Genomic DNA, 22,255 nt, shown 5'->3' on the forward strand with positions numbered 1-22,255 from the left:
CGCATTCATGCAGGATATACGACATGTTGAGAAGAGACTAAAATAATCGAAAAGCTTTCTAAAATATGGCGCATATAAACGAATTATCATCTAATCTACTAAAAATATCTACTTCATTACTTACAAATACTTTATCTGAAACAATAATAATTGGTGACTTGTATAAGGTTCTTTTCGCTAGCCACTACTCTAACATTTGTGTGTTCACTTTTTGTATAGTTGGTTCAAGCTTCAAGACATGACGAAAGAAGTTTTAAACTCAATACCATCTATGCCTACACCAATACGGGACCAGTTTACTCTCTACAGGCAGAAACTGGATACTTTGAAGCACCTCAGTACTGGTAAAATCTTTCGAATATTTTATTTTAAATAATTTTTACAGAAATACAATTCTTTTACATACTATGCACTATTGCATTCCTTTTAGAATAGTACTATTGAAGCAACGTTATAAGGTGACCTATTCTGGTCACTCAAGTGCAGACAAGTTCTTTTTGATGTCAGTGTTCAGTTCGCATATTTGACCGCGGTACCTTTTTGATGAATGAATATCAGGAACAGCTTTACAAAACTAGTTTACTTAGTTTAATAGAGATTATAAAAATTTCATATTTTCAATAATCTGGTTTAATTCAATCAAATATTTGTGTGGGTGTGTGGGTGTTGCAGCCTGTAGCTCATTGCCATATTCGGCATGGCCATAGAGGGCGCTCGCAGCTTGAATCAGAATTTTGGAATTCCCGCATCAGCTTGAATTAGAATTTTGGAATTCCCGAATCGGGCACTTGTTAATTTGCTGTCGACTAGAAAGCAGGTGTTACACAAATTAGTTAAACTTTTAAAAGAAAAAGAAAAGATGCCAAACAAGAGAAATGCCGTAGGATCGCCATCAAGGGCCATGGGAAAGAAGAGAAGAACGGCTAACAGGACAGGCGGACAGATAATGCTGAGGATAATGCAGAACGAGGAAATAACCCAAAAGAAGGACGGAGCTGGCCGGAGAAGAATTGCAAAGAAAACACAAGGGGTCGGACACGTGGTGGCAGAAGGACCGGTGGAAACTACTGATTTTTCATCAGGTAATGAGTCGGAGGAGGATGCACGAGCGTTCACCTCTTTAAGGCACGACCCGTTACACAAAAACTTTGAAATTGCAAATAATTCCATTGATTTCACTCCTTCAAAAGAATCTAGCATTCATGACACAGTGGGGGAACACGTGCCTTTTAAAATTAAGGAAAAAATTTGGGAGGGAAAGTTTATTGAGCTGCATTCTCTTTTGAGAACGCAAAAAGCAATGGAAGAGGTGGACGAGGGCGATTTGAAATTAAAAAGGGGAAAAATTTGCATTGAAAAAAGATCGTCGAGTGTTAATTTGTCCATAAATGAATGGACTTCAGCATTCATGGTTTTTATGAGTGTCTACATTGAGAAATACTGCACACGGGCACAGGAATTGTTAAAATATATGCGCGATATAAGACTAGCGGCAACGAGGTCAGAAAACTGGGCCACCTATGACGAGCAATTTAGGCTAAAAATAGAGAAGAATCCAAATTTATCTTGGGGAAATATACACGGTGAATATTGTGAACACGGCTATTACACATCACATCTCCCATAGTACAAAACAGCGTGTCAGTGCAATCACAGGGTTAAAGGACAAATACACAACATCCGCTAATCTGATGATTATAAATTCCTAACTGTCAGTATTAATTATAAGCCGATTCAACTATAAATTAGTGATAACGTATAATGTAAACATAACCAGACAAGGTCGTTAAACACTTCCATTTGTTTGTTGTTAACATAACAATCCTCCCCCTTTTAATTAAGATGATCAAGATAAACAAGATTAATCTCCAGTGAATGAAAGCAATAAATTCAATTTGCACTCAATTGAACTAGATAGCTACAAGTTTTAATGTTCAATTATGAAATCCTAAACCTACAGTTATATCACTGCACTAACTTAATTAACCACAATTATTTACAGTCATATATGTTTTCAATAAGTCTCTCTCAGTCTGGTGCCTTTCTTACTCTTTATGTGCGATGCATAACTATAGTATCATTAGCATCTTCAATTGTTTTATTTTCGGTTATTTTAGTTTGTTCGGATTCATTGTTATTTTCAGATTTTTCGGTATCGCAAGTGAATTACATGTTGGTTAGGTTATTAATTCAGTGTAAATATCAGATATGGTCATTTCAAGTATGTTTGGTATGTTTTTATTTTCCTGCGGTATGAAGTTACGAATCTGAAAAATATGTCACTTCTAGGTAAGTTACTGTTCCGAGTTTATGAACGATAGCTCCTTGTTTCCACTTGTTATTGTCTCTATAGTCTCTTTAAGATTTGAACTCCCTACTGGATGCAAAAAGAATATTTGTTTTTACCATCTCCCCATTTTATTATTATTCTCTGTGGAGCTATTGATTTGACATATTTAGAATTGACATCAAATGGTTTAATTGAAAATGAAAAAATGGTCTACCCTACGTAACCAGGCTTTATTTAAAAAGGTTATTATAATATGGCCTTTATTGCTTCAGTGCGATACTGGCATGTTGCACCCTTGAATGTGGGTGCAATAATAGAACAGAACAGAAAAAGAGTGATTTAGTGGCCAAAAATCTTTGTTACGGAAAAGAGGGGTAAAGCTATATTACATGAGAACATTAGGGCAAGTGGAGTGTCTTTATACAAAACAAATGGAACTTATTTGTCACAAACTGGAAATCAGGTTTTCTTGAATAATATACAAGGGTTTGTGTAGGGGGGAGTCGGTCCTACGCACAACATAATCAACTTTTCCTTAGAGTCAATAAAGAAAATTTTGTGGAGGTGAGAACCCATGTCAGATTTGGAAGCTGACTTGGGCTCTCATGTGGCGGTCCAGGGAGACTGGTAGTGATTGGGGGATTATTTCACTCGGCCCTTGCTCTGGGCCTGACAAGTTATAAAATTTGCAGGTTTGGAAAATGTGGTTAGTGGTAACGGTGTGGTCTACAGATGGGTGACTCTGGGACCTCCTCCACCTCATCTCATAGAGGGGAGGCCTACACCTGCCAACAGGTGGGGCGCTAACTGGAGCATTGGTAATACGAGTGTTTTCCCCGGTCACTCCCCATGGTAGGTGGTGGTGTAACCGTGTTTAACTACCAGGGGTTTTATGACACTATGTCAACATAGGTCAGCTGATAGCCATTGTGTGTAGGTAATCAGTAGTCACCCTGGCGCCTCAACAAAATATCATAGAATACTCTGTAGCCAAAGTATTGCCAAAAAGTAAAAAATGTATATTCTAGTCATGAAAATGTAAATACAAGTTGGTGTAATAAAATGTATGTTTAATTCAAAGGATTGTTTTTGTATAAGTTGTATATGAATTACAGAGGATGGAACCTCTACACAAATGAGTATAATATACAGAAAGTCTTTAGTTAGTATTTGGTATTTGTGAATTATAATTCACAACGAAAAAAGGGAGACAACTCTTGATTAAGTTTTAATATGTTTAGAAAATACGTCAACAACTCTGGATCGTTGTTTTTCATCTCATTGTTATTCGTTCAGTATTGAAATAGGGTCTTCATATATGAGTATTGCAATTAATAGAGATTATAAAAATTTCATATTTTCAATAATCTGGTTTAATTCAATCAAATATTTGTGTGGGTGTGTGGGTGTTGCAGCCTGTAGCTCATTGCCATATTCGGCATGGCCATAGAGGGCGCTCGCAGCTTGAATCAGAATTTTGGAATTCCCGCATCAGCTTGAATTAGAATTTTGGAATTCCCGAATCGGGCACTTGTTAATTTGCTGTCGACTAGAAAGCAGGTGTTACACAAATTAGTTAAACTTTTAAACCCGCCCGCCCTCCCTATGAGAATAGTTGCTGCTGTTTTTGTTTTATATTTTCAGGCATCTGTTTGCTGTATTTGATTAGCATATTATGGTTACCAGTATCCAAGCAGGACCTGCATAGTATTGGACCAATACAGGATAATTGCGAATAAACTTGCGTTTCTATGAATTGGACATTTCCGTTATTAAGCACTTTATTAACATATTATGGACTATTGTGATTTGAGCATCCAGCATTAATTTTAGTTTTTATTAATTAACAATTATATTAATTGGAACGAAAACGAGACATTTAAAAAAAAAAAAATCAATTATCTTCTTTCACCTAAGGCGCAGAGTCAATTTTGAATGGGGGGAGGTCCAGGGAGACTGGTAGTGATTGGGGGATTATTTCACTCGGCCCTTGCTCTGGGCCTGACAAGTTATAAAATTTGCAGGTTTGGAAAATGTGGTTAGTGGTAACGGTGTGGTCTACAGATGGGTGACTCTGGGACCTCCTCCACCTCATCTCATAGAGGGGAGGCCTACACCTGCCAACAGGTGGGGCGCTAACTGGAGCATTGGTAATACGAGTGTTTTCCCCGGTCACTCCCCATGGTAGGTGGTGGTGTAACCGTGTTTAACTACCAGGGGTTTTATGACACTATGTCAACATAGGTCAGCTGATAGCCATTGTGTGTAGGTAATCAGTAGTCACCCTGGCGCCTCAACAAAATATCATAGAATACTCTGTAGCCAAAGTATTGCCAAAAAGTAAAAAATGTATATTCTAGTCATGAAAATGTAAATACAAGTTGGTGTAATAAAATGTATGTTTAATTCAAAGGATTGTTTTTGTATAAGTTGTATATGAATTACAGAGGATGGAACCTCTACACAAATGAGTATAATATACAGAAAGTCTTTAGTTAGTATTTGGTATTTGTGAATTATAATTCACAACGAAAAAAGGGAGACAACTCTTGATTAAGTTTTAATATGTTTAGAAAATACGTCAACAACTCTGGATCGTTGTTTTTCATCTCATTGTTATTCGTTCAGTATTGAAATAGGGTCTTCATATATGAGTATTGCAATTAAACACCTTAAGGATAATTTCAACAAATATTTTCACACACATGTAACTTTTAGTATTAAAAGACTTTTGCTGATTAGCTCTATGACCTTTTATTATCGACATTCAAAGAGATGTTTCCTAATTCAAACCTAATACACAAAAGTGTCAAATAGATTTCAAGCTTAGCAACATTTTTACTTTAACAGCGCCTATAATCTTACAGTTAGTATAACGAGAATTGATTCAGACATATACACTTTGGTTAATTACTGGGAAACCCCCTAGAAAAATGCTACATATAGAGGAATTAACAAAATGAATATCGCGCGTTATTCAGTGTGCACCAAATTTTTTATGGTATTTATTCATAAACAGAAAAAAATATTACAGTCATTCCTTAAATGATTCCTAAGTTATAATTGAATGTTTAAATCAGTTGTCGTTTTAATTTGAATTTCTTTGTCAATCCGTATTGCTCAGTGAGAGTACTAATTCAAAACATTAATACTGTTTAATTCTATTTCAGTGGAACATCCCATCGAAGTATCTCCTGTAAGCTTCACGCTATACATAGATGGCAATAAAATGATAACACCAATAAAATTATCGGATTTATTCATCTGCAAAAACTCGAAGTATTCTTTTTCAGAACTTGAACTGGATGTTGAAATTCGATGGGGCCCACGTAATCGCGAGGAAACTTACAATGCGCATTTGAAAATGAATGATTATATCTTTAATAGTGACGACAAACCACATTTTTGCGAGTCTCAACGGTACTTAGTTAAAGCCAGGCCATTATTGATTAAAAAAGATGAGGAATGTAGTCAGAATGAAAATCGTTCTCGTTGGAGAAATATTTTGGTGGTAACTGGTACGTGTATTTCCATTTACTTTTATTTATTCGAATATATTATGTTGTTTATTCTTTAGTGTTCTATGTTGTGTCATGTGTACTATTGTTTGTCTGTTTATCTTTTTCATTTTTAGCCATGCCGTTGTCAGTTTATTTTCGATTTATGAGTTTGACTGTCCCTCTGGTATCTTTCGTCCCTCTTTTTAAATTCATAACGAAGATTGTGGTAGAAATTTCACATTATAAGCATCGAGTAATTTCGATTTCGTCCATGCAAAAAAAGATTATAATATATATTGGAACCAAATAAAAACAAATGAATATTGTATTATTGCCTTATTGGCTATCATATCACTTTTCCGCAATTTTTTATTGGTGTTTACTGGTCAAATATTTATGGAAAACGATCAAACGAAAATATATTTTCATCACTATGTATCATCACTGTTATTGTAACCAGACACATTATGTAAATAAACTCATCATAGATACCAGTATTGCAATTTTGTAAGACAGTTTTTGTTTTTATAAGAACGGAACTCTCCCATAACCCACCTTTTATAAAAATGTACTGCAATAACACATGCGGATTTTAATAGAGGTCACCAATTGGTCTTTAACACAGTTAGAAAATCCCGAACCTGAAGGCTTGGAAATTGACATATCTGACATAAAGTAGACGCATTACGTATTTACATAAGAAAACTTATATTGCTCTGAAAAAATCTTTTATCTACGGTAAGAACTTTGTAGTTGTCATTTTTTATAAGATCAAATAGACAGAATATTACCAATATGTAAAAGAGAGACTGTTTGACATTAATAGTACGAATTGTACTTCAAAAATTGAAAAGATTACAAAGCCATAAAGAACAAAGCGTTTAGTCAAAATCTGCAAGGGATCAGAGCTTTGCATAAGGGAGATGCATTATTTGATTTATAATATTTTGTTACACATTTTAAATTAATTTTTTATAACACAACATAACACAGCATTTTCAACCCAAACGGATATTATACCTCATAAGTTGAATAAAGTCTTAACAGGATTATGAACATCTGATGGATATCATTATATATGTATAATCATTCAAGGGTGTAAACTCTTTTGGGGATACCGAGCGCTTTTAATTTCACTAAAAGAGAGACAAAAAAAACTTTAAAATTCAAAATTTGAAAAAAAAGAAACGTCATTGCAGAAAATACAAATACAAAAATACAAACAACGTTTTACAAAACATAACACGAACCCATCTAAAACCGGGCGTGATCTCCAATGATTGAACCGTAGGTAGATCCTGCACCACACATGTGGCACCCGACGTGTTGCTCAAGTACGGGGTCGTGGTATTTTCAATTTGAACATATCAGTCACCATCTGTGTAACAGAAATTTACATACATAAATGTCATCGAACTCGTGATGATGTCTTTTAAACATTCAAAGGGATGTTTTCAACTATACAATTTGGAACACTTGGTTTAATATATATTTATTGTACATGTTGTAAGCACCAATCTTCTATCAAGAAATATAATATCAGCTAACAGATATGTATTCCATATACATACGCTGCAGGAATGTTATTTCACAGAACTAAACAGTTCACAATTGGGAAGCTGAAATCGTATTTTCGTTCTCAAACAACCTGCATTGTCAATTTCTAGATGTACGTCAAGATATGAGGCAAACCGTATCTGGAGTATTTCATATTATTCAAGTTCGGAAATATTGATGTGTTCCACTTAGTCTTCAAACTTGAACTATTTAGCAAGAGGACATAATTTAAAAAGCGTAAAGTTTTACGTATTGTAAACGAACGACTTCGAATTACATTGTTTCAGAGTCTCTTTTTTCAAATAGTCCACGGAACTTAGGCATGTCACAGACATGTTTAAAATGTATTTGAAGGTTGTCAAACATGTTCAACCATGTAATTATTAGTGCACGGCAATAAATACTACGGAACAAAGTCAATGTGGATACTTTGTTTTGTGTCTCCCTAGTGTTAAGTTAGTGTCCATTTCTATTGCGAATTTATTTTTCAAATTGTTCATTATTGTATCGTTGAATTGTGTTTTCTTTCTTTTCTAATTAGGTTATCACCCATTATCTGCCCGTCAACAATTTGCAGAGGCATTCGCATATATGGATAATTTGAGAAAACAACTGACAGGAAAATATCGAATTGGCTTTCTCACCAGTGACCAGAGTCAAGAGTATGTACACTAACGCTTAAACACATACATATCTTGTATAGTAAACAAAATACGATAGACAAGGCTACATATAAGTATGTTATAAGTTGTCTAGTAATACCTTTTCCATATCTATTACTTTTATCTTTGACGAAAATAATAATGTATTCGACTGAACAGCTGGTAAAATTTTAACAAATATAAATAAACATAGTCTAATTTCAGCATTATGTTTACCTCAAACGTTTTTGGCATTGTTTCTTTAAATTCTTTATTTATATTGTTTGGCAAATATTTCATATGTTTTACGACCACTGGGTTTCATATCACAAACGGAAGGTTGGAATGTTTTTGGGTCTTATTGTCTGAACAGTGTAGGAATTTAACAGCCAAACATGGACCAAAAAAAGACATTTTCGTGTTTCAGGACAATAATTTGTGTATAAATGTATTGATATTTATGATTGATTTCTTGCTGGTTGCTTGACAATGGCAAACATTTCATGCATGTTCAGGACGATACAAGTTAACAAGTAAACAATTAATACAATAGTTAGATCTTGTGAAAGAGTTTATCTGGGATGTTGGTCGAGGAAATTTGGATTGCTACTGTAACTTAGGCAGTTGGATAGGGTCAGAATTTTTTGCCTTGCAACATGCCACATATGGACCTCTCAAAAAAAGTGGTTCTAACGTTGAAAGAGCGTGACCCTCCCTTTACACGAGGCATACGATTTAACGTCCCCATTCTGACTGCACTTGACTGCAAACTTGTACATCCAACATAACTAAATTGCCGACTCACTTTAGCAATGTTTATGAATCTATATGAAATTATACTAAAAGACCCCATACCCCAAAAAAGGCGGAAATGGGGTGATGACCCTAACCATTAAGAAAAATGGTCAAAAACCAAAAACTTTATGATACTATGCTTAAGGGGGTCACTTTCATGGTCTTTAGATTATTTAGAATGTTAAATCTTACAATGTATTTATATTTTTAATTTTGGATCCCCTTATAAAATTGTGGCACATTGAAAACCAAAAGGTCCAAAATTAAAAACTCTGTTCGATTTCATGAAATGAAAATTATTGAGGAGCCTTGATATGACAAATCTAACCATGTATTTATTTTTTTAATTCTGTGTCCTCATTTCAAATTGTTCCATATTAAGGTCCACATGTTCCCAAAAAATACTTATTTTGACGTAAAAAAAACCCAATTCTTCGGGCTCCCTCATATGCTGAATCTACACATAATTATATCTTAAATGATGTCTCCGTTACCAAATAGGTCCGAAGAGTCCATTTTTAGCTCACCTGGCCCGAAGGGCCAAGTGAGCTTTTCTCATCACTTTGTGTCCGGCGTCGTCCGATGTTGTTGCGTCCGTCGTTAGCTTTTACAAAAATATTCTCCTCTGAAATTACTGAATCAAATCAAACCAAACTTGGCCACAATCATCATTGGGGTATCTAGTTTAACAAATGTGTGGCGTGACCCGTTCAACAAACCACGATGGCCACCACGGCTAAACATAGAACATAGGGGTAAAATGTAGATTTTGGCTTATAACTCTGAATCCAAAGCATTTAGAGCAAATCTGACATTGTATAAAATTGTTTATACTGCAATCAGCTATTTTACTATACAGATAAAGCTATACGTATAAACGTTAGCTTTATACGTCAATGACCTCAACTCACCTATAAGCCCCGCCTACTTACAACGTCACGTCACAACCATGACAACATGTAGTAACAATGGTCAAACTTTTATGAATTTAAACCTGTTATGTCTTCAAATTGGTAATTTATATACCATGTTTATCAAATGTTATTAATTAAATTCATTTTCCCTTTCTAATTCCTTAAATTGTCAATGCTTACCGCCTAGACTACGCTCAAAGGGAAATACCCCAAAATGGTACCCCAAGGGTGAAATTCCAAACACTTTTTTTTAATAATGTTTGTGTCATATTTTTATTAATTTTTTTTATTTTTTTTTATCGATTTCAGTATAAAAACAATATACGTATAGTGTTTTGAAATATGAAATTTATTTGTATTCGGCACGAATAAATTACAAACGTTTCTAAGCCTCATACAAATAAATTTCATATTTCAAGACACTATACGTATATTGTCTAATTATCAGGTAAAGATCTATCTGCCCTGATCGGACAACCGGTTGCTGGGTGCTGCCTCTGAATTGTATATTTAAACGAAATTATACCGTTTTTTTGGCTATTATCTTAAATATTATTATAGACAGAGATAAACTGTATACTACAGTAATGTTCAGCAAAGTAATATCTACAAATAAGTTTATATGACTAAAATGGTCAGTTGACCCCTTAAGGGGGCTCGCGGGTCTAAATCAATTTTTTTATTTTATATAAGATTTCGCCAAGTTTTTCTATAAATGAACTTTATCTCATACCTAATAGAAAAATAAAATAAAAAAGGGGGGTCACCGTTCATTTACGCTCACAATCTGACTTCGAAAGAAGCATACATTTTTGTAAAGGTACTTTTTTTCTGTTGAATTAATAGGAGAAAAAGAGGTAATATCGAAATAAAAAACGAATTTAATTACAGAAATCGCTTAAATTTTACAATTATTTAGTTAATGTATAGCTTATTTGAAAACAATAATAAAAAATATAGGTCACCGATGAGTAAAAAAAGATATTTCTATTTTAATGACAAAAAATAGCATTTTTGCACCAAAGGGAGATAATTTGGAGCTTTTTTCATGATATAAACATTTTCAAAGTCACCTTGGGCCAACACGAATTGACTTTTTTGGAATAATTTTTGTACCACATGATAAAGTAACAACTACTAAAGGTAATAAATAAAATTTGTAATGAAAAATAAAAGTTTATTTTTTTTTCTGAAAATCTTATACCCGCGAGCCTCCTTAAGGAGTTATTGCCCTTTATAGTCATTTTTTACCAATTTTTCCTAATTTATTCTAATCTTTTACAAAAATCTTTTCTTCTAAAACTACTGGTCCAAATTTAACCATACTTGGCCATAATCATCATTGAGGTATCTAGTTTAAAAATGTGTGCGGTGACACTGCCAACCAACCTAGATGACCGCCATGGCTAAAAATAAAACATAGGGGTAAAATGTAGATTTTGGCTTATAACTCTGAATCCAAAGCATTTAGAACAAATCTGACATGGAATAAAATTGTTTATCAGGTAAAGATCTGTCTGCCCTGATCGGACAACCGGTTGTTGGGTTGCTGCCCCTGAATTGTCAATTTTAACGAAATTATACCGGTTTTTTTTTGCTATTATCTTAAATATTATTATAGATAGAGACAAACTATATACTGCAGTAATGTTCAGCAAAGTAATATCTACAAATAAGTTAATATGACTAAAATGGTCAGTTGACCCCTTAAGGAGTTTTTGCCCTTTATAGTCATTTTTTACCAATTTTTCCTAATTTATTCTAATCTTTTACAAAAACCTTCTCTTCTAAAACTACTGGTCCAAATTTAACCATACTTGGCCATAATCATCATTGATGTATCTAGTTTAAAAATGTGTGCGGTGACACTGCCAACCAACTTAGATGACCGCCATGGCTAAAAATAGAACATAGGGGTAAAATGTAGATTTTGGCTTATTATTCTGAAACCAAAGTATTAAGAGCAATTCAAACCTTAAATTGTTTTGCAAGTCAAGATCTATCTGCCCTGAAATTTTCCGATGAATCCGACAACTGGTTGTTGGGTTGCTGCACCTGAATTGGAAATTTTATGGAAATTTTACTGTTTTTGGCTATTATCTTGAATATTATTATAGATAGAAATAAACTGTAAACAGCAATAATGTTCAGCAAAGTAAGATCCACAAATAAGGCAACATGACCAAAAAGGTCAGTTGATCCCTTAAGGAGTTATTGCCCTTTATAGTCAATTTTTAATAATTGTGTAAAATTTGTAAATTTTTGTAAATTGTAACAAAATATTTTCCTCTGTAACTAATGGGCCAAGTTCATTATAAATCGAGATAATTGTAAGAAGTAAGAATGTTCAGTAAAGTAAGATCTACAAACACATCAACATCACCAAACACAATTTTGTCATGAATCCATCTGTGTCCTTTATTTGATATGCACATAGACCAAGGTGAGCGACACAGGCTCTTGAGAGCCTCTAGTTATTATTTGCTGTATTTAAACCTGTATTTAGATTTTTGATTTTGAAAACAATTTGCAAGCTTGTGTAAATCGGGGTCCCAATTAGACTGAAAGATTTCAAATTGAGGTGATAAGGTTCTTTGAATTGCCGAATCTAACCATGTATTTACATTTTCAGATTCTCGTTATAAAATTAATTCTTATTACAGAACAACCTTTAAGTTATGTTTGATTTCATCAAATATTAAATTGGGAAATCTAACCATGTATTAAGTTTTTGGATATTAGACCATGAATGATGAATGTCAAATTTCAAAGTTCTCTGTCTACCTTCTGCCTGTGTCAGTTTTCAAGCTTGTATTAATCGGTGTCCAACTTAGACCGAATGATATCAAATTGAGGTAATGAGGTTCCTTGAAATACCGAGTCTAGCCATGTATCTACATTTTTAGATTCTGGCTCACTTTATAAAATAAATTCTTATTACATTTCAACCTTAAAGTTTAGTTTGATTTCATCAAATACTAAATTGCGGAATCTAACCATGTATTAAGTTTTTGGACCATGGAAGATGAATGTCAAATTTCAAAGTTCTCTACCTACCTTTTTTTCTGTGTCAGAAACCTATACTGTGTCAAATCTTTTGGAACAATCAAAATTAAGAGCAGTGTGTAATATTTTATTTAAATCTAGCTAAGATACCGAACATGTAATTGTGTTACCAATTAATGATCCAATGCTCTCTTGATAAAACAAATCCTTAAATATATCCTTGATTTGTTTTAGGTTCTTAAAGTGGACAAAATCAAAGATGTGGTTATTTTCATCCCACAGTGAATTTAAAGGTAAGTTAATGTCCTAGACCATTGTAAATGGTACGATAAATCCCGTTTATGTCACCTAAAAGAAATACATATCATTATTAGATAAAAACTCAGACCCAATTAAACGTGTAACATAAGGTCAAATACATAATACAATATATGTCAATACACATAGATTATTAGCACCAAACTGTGTAAACCATTCAGTCAAAAGATATACAATTTATTTATGGATCGATATGACATAAATCAAAGAAATACATTATCATCTATGATAAGTTTATTTACAACCACTGGGTCGATGCCACTGCTGGTGGAGATGTATTTCCCCGAGGGTATCACCAGCCCAGTAGTCAGCACTTTTTGTGCTGACACGAATTATCATTGATAAGGTTATATTTATAAATTAACTGTTTATCAAATTTGGAATTTTTGAAATACTAAGGCTTTTCTATCTCAGGCATAGATTACCTTAGCTGGATTTGGCAATTTTTTTTAGGAATTTTGGTCCTCAATGCTCTTCAACTTCGTACTTTATTTGGCCTTTTTCACTTTTTTGGATTCGAGCGTCACTGATGAGTCTTTTGAAGACGAAACGCGCGTCTGGCGTATATACAAAATTTAGTCCTGGTACCTATGATGAGTTAATTTAATTGTTTTGATGATTAAGAATACATACGAGACGATTTAAATTTTAAAACTATCAATTTCTCTCACCTTAATAGCAAAATACCAACTTCACCTCCATATGGGATATACATTCCCCAACCTCGATATTTAAGAGCATGAGTAACTACTATGACCAGTGTCTGTGTAGAGCATTGATGAACCAGGGTATGTCAAAGAACGTCTTTTCCATTTTCTAAAAAGGTTCATTGGGAGGTACTAAGACTTTACTAATAAATATTCCGTATCACCTTTGCAAATAATATTCCATGACCTTGAAGTATAGATTATGGATACTGACGTTGTTTATCATCTTAATAACGTGTTATAGTATTCTTTTATTATGCTATGATTACTTCTGCATTGTTGTCTTTTTTCTGCTGATATGCTTTTTCTATATGCCTTTTTGTGCTTCATTTATAAATATGACATTGCACTGTGCTCATACATTTCGTCATTGTGTTATTGTTCTATAATAATTTTTGTATTCTTGTCTTTTTTATTTTCGCTAATATGCTTTGTCTACATGCTTTTTAGTGTTTCTTTGTAACATATGAATTGACTCTGTACTTATACATCTCGTAATTGTGTTATTGTGCCATGGTAAATGTTTGATTATTTGTTAATGTATGTTATAATGATTAACACAAAAACACAATGTTGACTGCTGTACCCTTATTTAAGACATTTTTTCCTATTATGTCTGTTTGTTTTCACATGGTTGTTAATATATTACAACATTGTGCGACTGTCATACAAGTGATAGGTTAAGCTAGCTATAAAACCAGTCTTAATCCACCATATTCTACATAAGAGAAATGCCTGTACCAAGTCAGGAATATGAAAGCTGTTCGTTTGTTTGGTGTGTTTGAGCTTTTGATTAAGTTTTGGATTTTGTGTCAAATGTTCGGGCTCCTTGGTGTTTTTCTTTACTATATAATGAAAAATATTTTGCCCCATAACACCCATTTATTTTTTCGTATAAGACTTATTAGCTCATAAAAGGTCATTTACCAAAATTTTAAAAGATTCTTTATTTTCTTTCTTTTGGTTTGAGACCCAAATAATACTAATGCAAATATAAGGTAAAAGTCCGATTCAGCATTTTCCCGCCATATTTAAAATCTCAAATATCTTGAAAAGGAGGTTCATGACCTATCAATATTTCAGCTTATCTTTATCCTTAATTGATGCTCTACAAGCTTATAGTGTCAATTTTAATTTCTTAATTTCTTAATTTTTACCTAACCTCACCTAACCCACATCCTTAAAGGCTTTCCGTTTGATTTTTTTCTCGGATTTGAGTATTTTCGAGTTTTACTGTTTGTATATATAGAGAATAATACATGGCAAACTCTGTATCGTATGTCGTATCATCCCGAGACACCAATATCAGCCCCAGGGATGATATTGGTCGAGGGTGATACGGCATGTGATACGGAATTTGCCATGTTTTATACGCTTTATCATATAATTCAACAGGAGAGTTATATTATATGAACTGTTCACTGGGTTACCTTCAGTTATATTTTTTATTCTTGTTTTAAAAGCATTAAAAAAACTGCTCAATTATTTATCCAAAACACATGGTTCAATACCTTAAAATTTGCGTGCTGTTGTTTTAAAAATATTTTGTTTATTATTGATTTTTTTGTGTGTTTTGTATTTTTTATAGTTGCATTTTGTGTGCCAAAAAATATGAAAACTTGACGTTCGTGACGTCACATGTACATACCAAACAATGACGCCATTCAATAAATTGCATCACGCCCGAATGACCGTACCTTTTTTGAGGAAAATTACTTTTTAACCTTAAATAAAAATTGACTATGTAAAAAAAAAGTAGAGGTGTGATAAAGGATATGCGATAAAGGGTAGGGGTGTGATAAAGGGTATGCGATAAAGGGTAGGGGTGTGATAAAGGGTATGCGATAAAGAGTAGGGGTGTGATAAAGGGTATGCGATAAAGGGTAGGGCTGTGATAAAGGGTATGCGATAAAGGGTGCGCATCAAAGTTGCGCGATATGTATTAAACAGCAGGCTATTTATCAAATATTTAAAACTACTGTATTTACTACAAAACATATGATAATTTTTTTATTACAATCAGTAGGATTGATAAACATACAACATTAAAATCTCATATGTTGCTATGAAATTTAATTGACACCATATAATAATACCACAGATTGATTCAGATTATTGCAGACATTGGTCGTTTAATGATCTGTAAATTTTTTACCTTTGCATTTTGTCGGATTCAGTAGCTTTTATAAACAAGCATGCGAATTTTTTATAATTTTTTATCAACGCTGATATATTTTTTAACAGATTTATTTGACATTAGTCCTGAAGAGATGAGAGTTTTAGCATACAGAACAGATAAGGCAACATATGTAAGTTGAAATAAAAGAAAATGGGATACGTAAGAATGCCAAAGTATTGTCAATTTGCTTTTTTCATTTAATTTAGTCTATTTCGGAAATTTCCTTGGAGATAAGAAATTTTGTTATGTTACTTTTAGAGAGTGTAAATCAAGGTCTGATGTTGGGATATATCCAAAAATATTAGGAAATTATCGATAAAACAAGTTATAGATTCGGCTTTCTCTTCAACGTTTGTATTAGAGTTTTGGACTTCGAGCATCATTGAAATATAATAACATTAATACCGTAAATATTTTTATGTAGAAGTCTTGTATAATTTTAAGAAATGATTAAATTTAGAGTTGAAATATTTATTCTGTTTTAAATATCAACAAACGAGATTAAAGATAACAAATAAACAACCCCATCAGTCGGAGAGCGGTCAAAATCATGACAAAAAGATATGACATGAAAAAAAGACACACAACAGTCTTCATATCGATACATTGAAAACTTTGATAACACAAATCCAACCCTCTTCGATGCTCCATACAGGTAACGTTGTACTACTTAGTGGATGATAAGGCATATTCAGTGATATCGCAATCAAGCGAAATGGGATATGATTGTGGGTTTAAGAATGGAAATATCTGTGGTCATCTGTGCCACAGATATTCCATTACGGTCAACATTACTATTTCATATTTTAATAACTGTATCTTGCCACGAGATATAACATTCTTTTCTTATACGGCGTAACGAAGTAACTTATCAATCAATAATAGCTGTATTGCTATAAAATATTAACTACTAATATCCGACCATTCGAAAAGGAATCTGTTAAGTATGAAAACAATATATGTTTAAATGAATTTCACGATTTTTCCTTGTAGAGTTCATTTCATTCCTTGTTTGTAAGAGAAGTGTTGGAAATGTGTGTTTATGCAGAAAATATGAGAAAATGGAAATTCTTGCGAGGTGGTTTATAATAACTCTTATTCTGACATACATCGTACACATGTCATGTACGTAAACATATTGAAAAACAAAAAAACCAGCTGCAGGATAAAATAAAATAATTTGATATTAAACAGAATGTCTTATACTTGGTCTATATAATCTTGTTTATTAAATTTAAATGTTTGCATTATGTTGTGTAAATGGTCATACCATGTTTTCACTATGAAAAAAAATGGTACGTTCTTCCAAATTTCACAATTCATAAGTCTTAATATTTGTACCTCATCACTTAAAGGACGAACTTTTAATTAAAATGGCAGCTTGAAGAGATATATAAAATATTGTGAAATAAAATATCGCTTTCAGCAGCCATGTTCAGTTCTTCTTAAAGACATTTTGAATTTTTATGACTCTGAATAACACTGTCGCATTTCGAAATGTGAGGCTAAGGGCTGCAAAACTTGTGAAGTTAAAATAACAGATGCTCAATTCACTAACAATTCAACTGAGAAGTCATATTTTATTACGATGATCTGAATTGTGAATCTATAAATGTCGTCTACGGATTACAGTGTAACCCTTTGTGGATTGATATACGTCGGTGAAACGAAAGGAAGGCTGAACAAACGTATGTGCGGCCATAGATCAGACATTAACCTCATTGCAAACGACATTCGTTACCAGCATTATAGTCGGCCTGATCATTCCATCGTTTCTATGACAGTTCGTTTTATCGAAAAACTGTTCCATAAGATACTCATCTTGCAACGCCTCTCCAAAGACAAAAACAGGACTACTGCATTAGACTATTGGGGATTGCGACACCATATTGTTGCGATGATACAATTGATGGTATAGGTATTACATCTAGTCCTTCGTGTAGCCCGATGAAAAGCAAAATCACACAAATACTGAACTCCGAGGAAAATTCCAAACGGAGAGTCCCTAAACAAATGGCAAATGAATGCGATGAATATGTCAACTCTACTCCTCGACGTAGACGCAGATTGGACATCACCTACTCTGCATGGTGTCTATTAATGACATGCTGCCATTTATACAAAATCTGTTAGGTATTCATCACATTTACAGGAAAGACTATTCATTACCCCTTTGAAAAATTCATTCTCAGTTCAATTTATGTTTGGAAACTCTTGTTACAAACCCTCATTCAAACCAAAACAAACTTACAGCTATCATTTCGGATATTGCCTGCCACATACTTTCATACCAGTTCGCATTGGGAAAGATGAAACAGTGAAAAGATCTTTCGATAATCTTTCCTTTGCCAACAAAGGTCTCGATGGTGTCAATTTAGACAGTATCCTTCATCATAAATAAGTTAAGTCGAAACTACCTCCTTATATCAAAGCTCAGTCTGTATCAATCATTTCTTATTCCTATACCAAACCATTTGCAACTAAAATTTTCAGTCATAAACACATTTTGCAGGATCTCAACATTGACGACTTCAAGTCTATTTACATATAATCCGGGTGGCCACGTTATTACTAGTGACTTCAACATTGTCAATAACACTTCCCTGCGAAATCAAACAAATATCATGCGCCTAAATCCATCAATTGGAAGTACAACTTCAAAATACTGATGGATACAGACGAGGATTATGTCAGGCAATGGGCTAAGTGCAACAAGGAAGACGTAGGTACTCTTTCCGAAAGGATTAATGCTGTGAGGTCGTTTATACAAATCAGAATTTAGTGACTTTATGATTCTATCAATGCCTATGCTACGTCGATCTTTAAAGACCCAAATGTTGCAAAACACTTGTCTTACCTCCATGAAACATATGTTGTTGTCCCCGCAGATAAAGCACTAAACAATAGCGCTCTTGTGTGTAAAACCCATTACAATAATTTCTTGATAAATGATTTAGGTATTGACAATTCACTTGGAAACTCAAAATATATACCCTCACGACACTTACCAAAGAGGAAATCCTAGATAATCATAGGTCTGTTCTAAGTTCATTTGGAATTTCAACCAAAGATGAAAAACTGGATCTTCCATAACTATATTGGATACCTAAACTACATAAGTGTCTTTACAAAAATGCAAATGCGCATGCTCCGGCGGATAGCTGCAGTATTTTAGCAGAGAGATAAAATATGTAAAATATTAGTTTTCCTCCTCTTCTGGGGTTTTGGAGAAAGTAAAATTATCAATGTGATGACTTTTATGTGATTTAATCTGACAGAAATGCCTATATTGGTGAAAACAAAAGAATTATCGTGTTTATTCTATGTTGGAATTTGTAATTGTTGGACTTGTGTGAGTTTCGCTCATGGACCTTAGTAAGTGTTAAATAACTGATCAATGAACAATACTTTAAAAACATTGACTCTGTAGATAATCACAACAGTCTGTATTTAGTCACCACTTCGGTGTTGACATGTATATCAATTATATAGTCATTTTTATAAATTTACTGTTTGCAGAGGTATGAAATATTCAAAATACTAAGGATTTTCTTATCCCGGGCTTAAAACCTTAGACGTATTTGGCACGGCTCATCATCTTTTTTTTTATTTCTTAGTTATTTTGACCTGAGGGTCACTGATTAGTCTGGTGTAGACGCAACACACGTCTAGCGTATTAAATTATAAGCATGGTACCTATTATAACTATTAGCATGTCGTAATATTCTATTTTATCCTGCAATTGGGTGTCCTACTATACAGATACAGCCCTACAGATATCGCTATGCTGTATCTGTATACTATACAGATATCGATTAAAAGCTCCGCCCACTGCCGGACTGAGTATTGTTTGAACCTGTGTGACCTCAGAATGTGTATTCCAGTTGCATTACAATGACGATGACAATAGTCGATTTCAAAACTTGAATGTGTATGACTGTTTTACAAAATCAACCATGTCAATTTCAGCATGCATGTTTAGTGAATGTCAAGTCTGAAGCGTAGGACAACTTGTACACTTCTGTTTCAAATTTGGCAATGTTTTGTTATTTGTTTTTACTGTTGAAATTGGTTGTTATGTTAAAATAGATAATCATTCACCTTGAGCGATGTATTATTGTTGACCATTCGAGATTCTTTTTTGCGAACCCGTCTTCAGCGTAATGTGTGATTTTGATATTACTACGCGGGCCTCAAGGGATTACAAATCGAAAATAAATGTTAAATATGTTAGTTTTTGTTTCTTTCAAAACACAAACAATATACAGAATTAATTGCAGGATAAAGACAATAACTGTTTAGTGTCTTTAAATATCAGCTGTATTTGTACTCGGCTCGAAACAGGTGTAGTAGCTCGCTAAAAGCTCGCATACACCTTGTTTCCTAGCCTCGTACAAATACAGCTGATATTTAAAGACACTAAACAGTTATTGTCTATGTATTGTTTGTTTGTCTATATCTCTGTATTATTTGTACTGTAGTCCTGTCATGCAATGTTGTACTGTTAGTATTATATTTGGAATTGCAATAAAAGCAGGTTTGGCTAATCACAAAAACAGGTTCACCATTATTTTCTTAAAATGTTCTGTACCAAGTCAGGAAAATGTCAATTGTTATCTTATATAGATATAGAAAGATGTGGTGTGAGTGCCAAAATTACTAGCGTAAAACCATTCAAACGGGAAAACCAACGGTCTAATCTATATAAAAAAACGAGAAACGAGAAACACGTATAAATTACATAAACAAACGACAACTACTGTACATCAGATTCCTGACTTAGGACAGGTGCAAGCATTTGCAGCGGGATTAAACGTTTTACAGTTCTTTTTTGTGTGTGTTGCATTGTTTTTTTTGTTTTTTTTGTCGCACTTTATTGTTTCTGTTGTTTCATTTTTTTACTCTTATATTTGATGTGTTTCCCTCAGTTTTAGACTGTAAACCGGATTTTTTTCTTCTCTAAATCGATTTATGACTTTCAAACAGCAGTACACTACTGTTGTCTTTATTTGGTTTAAATCATTATTATAAACTTGCCTAATTTCCTTTATTCATAAGCTATACTCTATATGCTCAACTGATGGCGACCCGATAATATGCTGTTAATTGATTATTGATATCTGGTAAAAAGGTATCGCAAAGATAAAGCTTCTTGTCTAACCCGAAATACAATACTATCTGACTCTATATATTTTCGGCCTCATGAAATGATAATAGATAATTTCCTAATGCCGCCAAGAAAATTAGACGATGACCATTTTATTTTGGTTGTATTTTCGAGACTGATCGATTCTTTTAAGTTTCGAACTTTTTTATTTTGATTTTACTGTTTGACAATTTGTCTACAATGGTTAAGTCTGAAAGAGAATATTGTATTTTTACAAGAGCATTGTCCTTTTTAACTCTAGTTTTACATTAATTTGTTTGGCGGTTGCGGGTATTAGGCAGATTAAATTCTAAAAAACAAATAACTACGAGCAAAAAAAAAACAGTCTTCAGATGCGCAAAAGACATCATAGTTTTATTTTCCTTTATCTAATGATCATTCGATTTTTACCACATATATGTATATTATTAAGACCCCCAAAAATTTACAATAAAATAAAAACAACTTTTCGAATTTGATGTCGTCGATAAACATCAATAGATATACGGAGCCTTGGTTCATACCGAACAAAAAGCTATAAAGGGCCCCAAAATTACTAGTGTAAAACCATTCAAACGGGAAAACCAACGGTCTAATCTATATAAAAAACAAGAAACGAGAAACAAGCATGATGTGTAAACATATGTTGATTTATTGATGAGAAACGTATTTTGTCTTTGACTATTGTGCCGTTAGATTTGTGCATGTTTAAGATGTGTTGCTTTCTAGTAATATATTCATAAACTTCTGTGTATGCTTATTCTTTGTAATTTTTGTGTTATATAAAGGGAAATAAACATATACGTTACAGTTAATTTATTCCTTTTTTCAAGCCTTATAGGAATCATATATAAATAATATTGCACTGTCTTCATTAGTGTTACATATACATAACGTCAACAATAAAAAAAATCTGGGAATGCAATACCAAATCAGTGTGTCAGAATCAAGAAATAAAACATGGCTACTGAAAACCTTGTCCTGTCAACAAGCAACAAAGACATAAGATCAGCACATAATTGTTCAATTGTGTCTCCACTCTCTTTTTCTCATGATGATTTTTTTTTCTTTTTAATTCTGAACTTTTTTGCAACTTTCATGATTGACCAAGTACACAGAGGTTTTGGTATATATTTCACCCAAGTACACAATTTTCCTTAGCTTTTTATTTTGTTTCCTTGCAAAAATATCTATTCTTCTAT

General features: G+C 33.2%; 1 protein-coding gene across 1 annotated transcript; it reads left to right on the top strand.

Annotated features, from left to right (window-relative positions):
* On the top strand, positions 1 to 17,335 carry LOC139520582 (uncharacterized). The gene is made up of 6 exons (XM_071313372.1): positions 1 to 344; positions 5,461 to 5,808; positions 7,889 to 8,009; positions 12,938 to 12,996; positions 15,973 to 16,037; positions 16,901 to 17,335. Exons 1-6 carry the CDS (start codon positions 239 to 241, stop codon positions 16,994 to 16,996), a joined length of 795 nt encoding a protein of 264 aa, XP_071169473.1. The 5' UTR covers positions 1 to 238; the 3' UTR covers positions 16,997 to 17,335.
* The last annotated feature ends 4,920 nt before the right edge of the window (positions 17,336 to 22,255 follow it).

The sequence above is a fragment of the Mytilus edulis genome, chromosome 4, assembly GCF_963676685.1.
Source record: "Mytilus edulis chromosome 4, xbMytEdul2.2, whole genome shotgun sequence".
NCBI classification, from domain to species: Eukaryota; Metazoa; Mollusca; class Bivalvia; order Mytilida; family Mytilidae; genus Mytilus; species Mytilus edulis.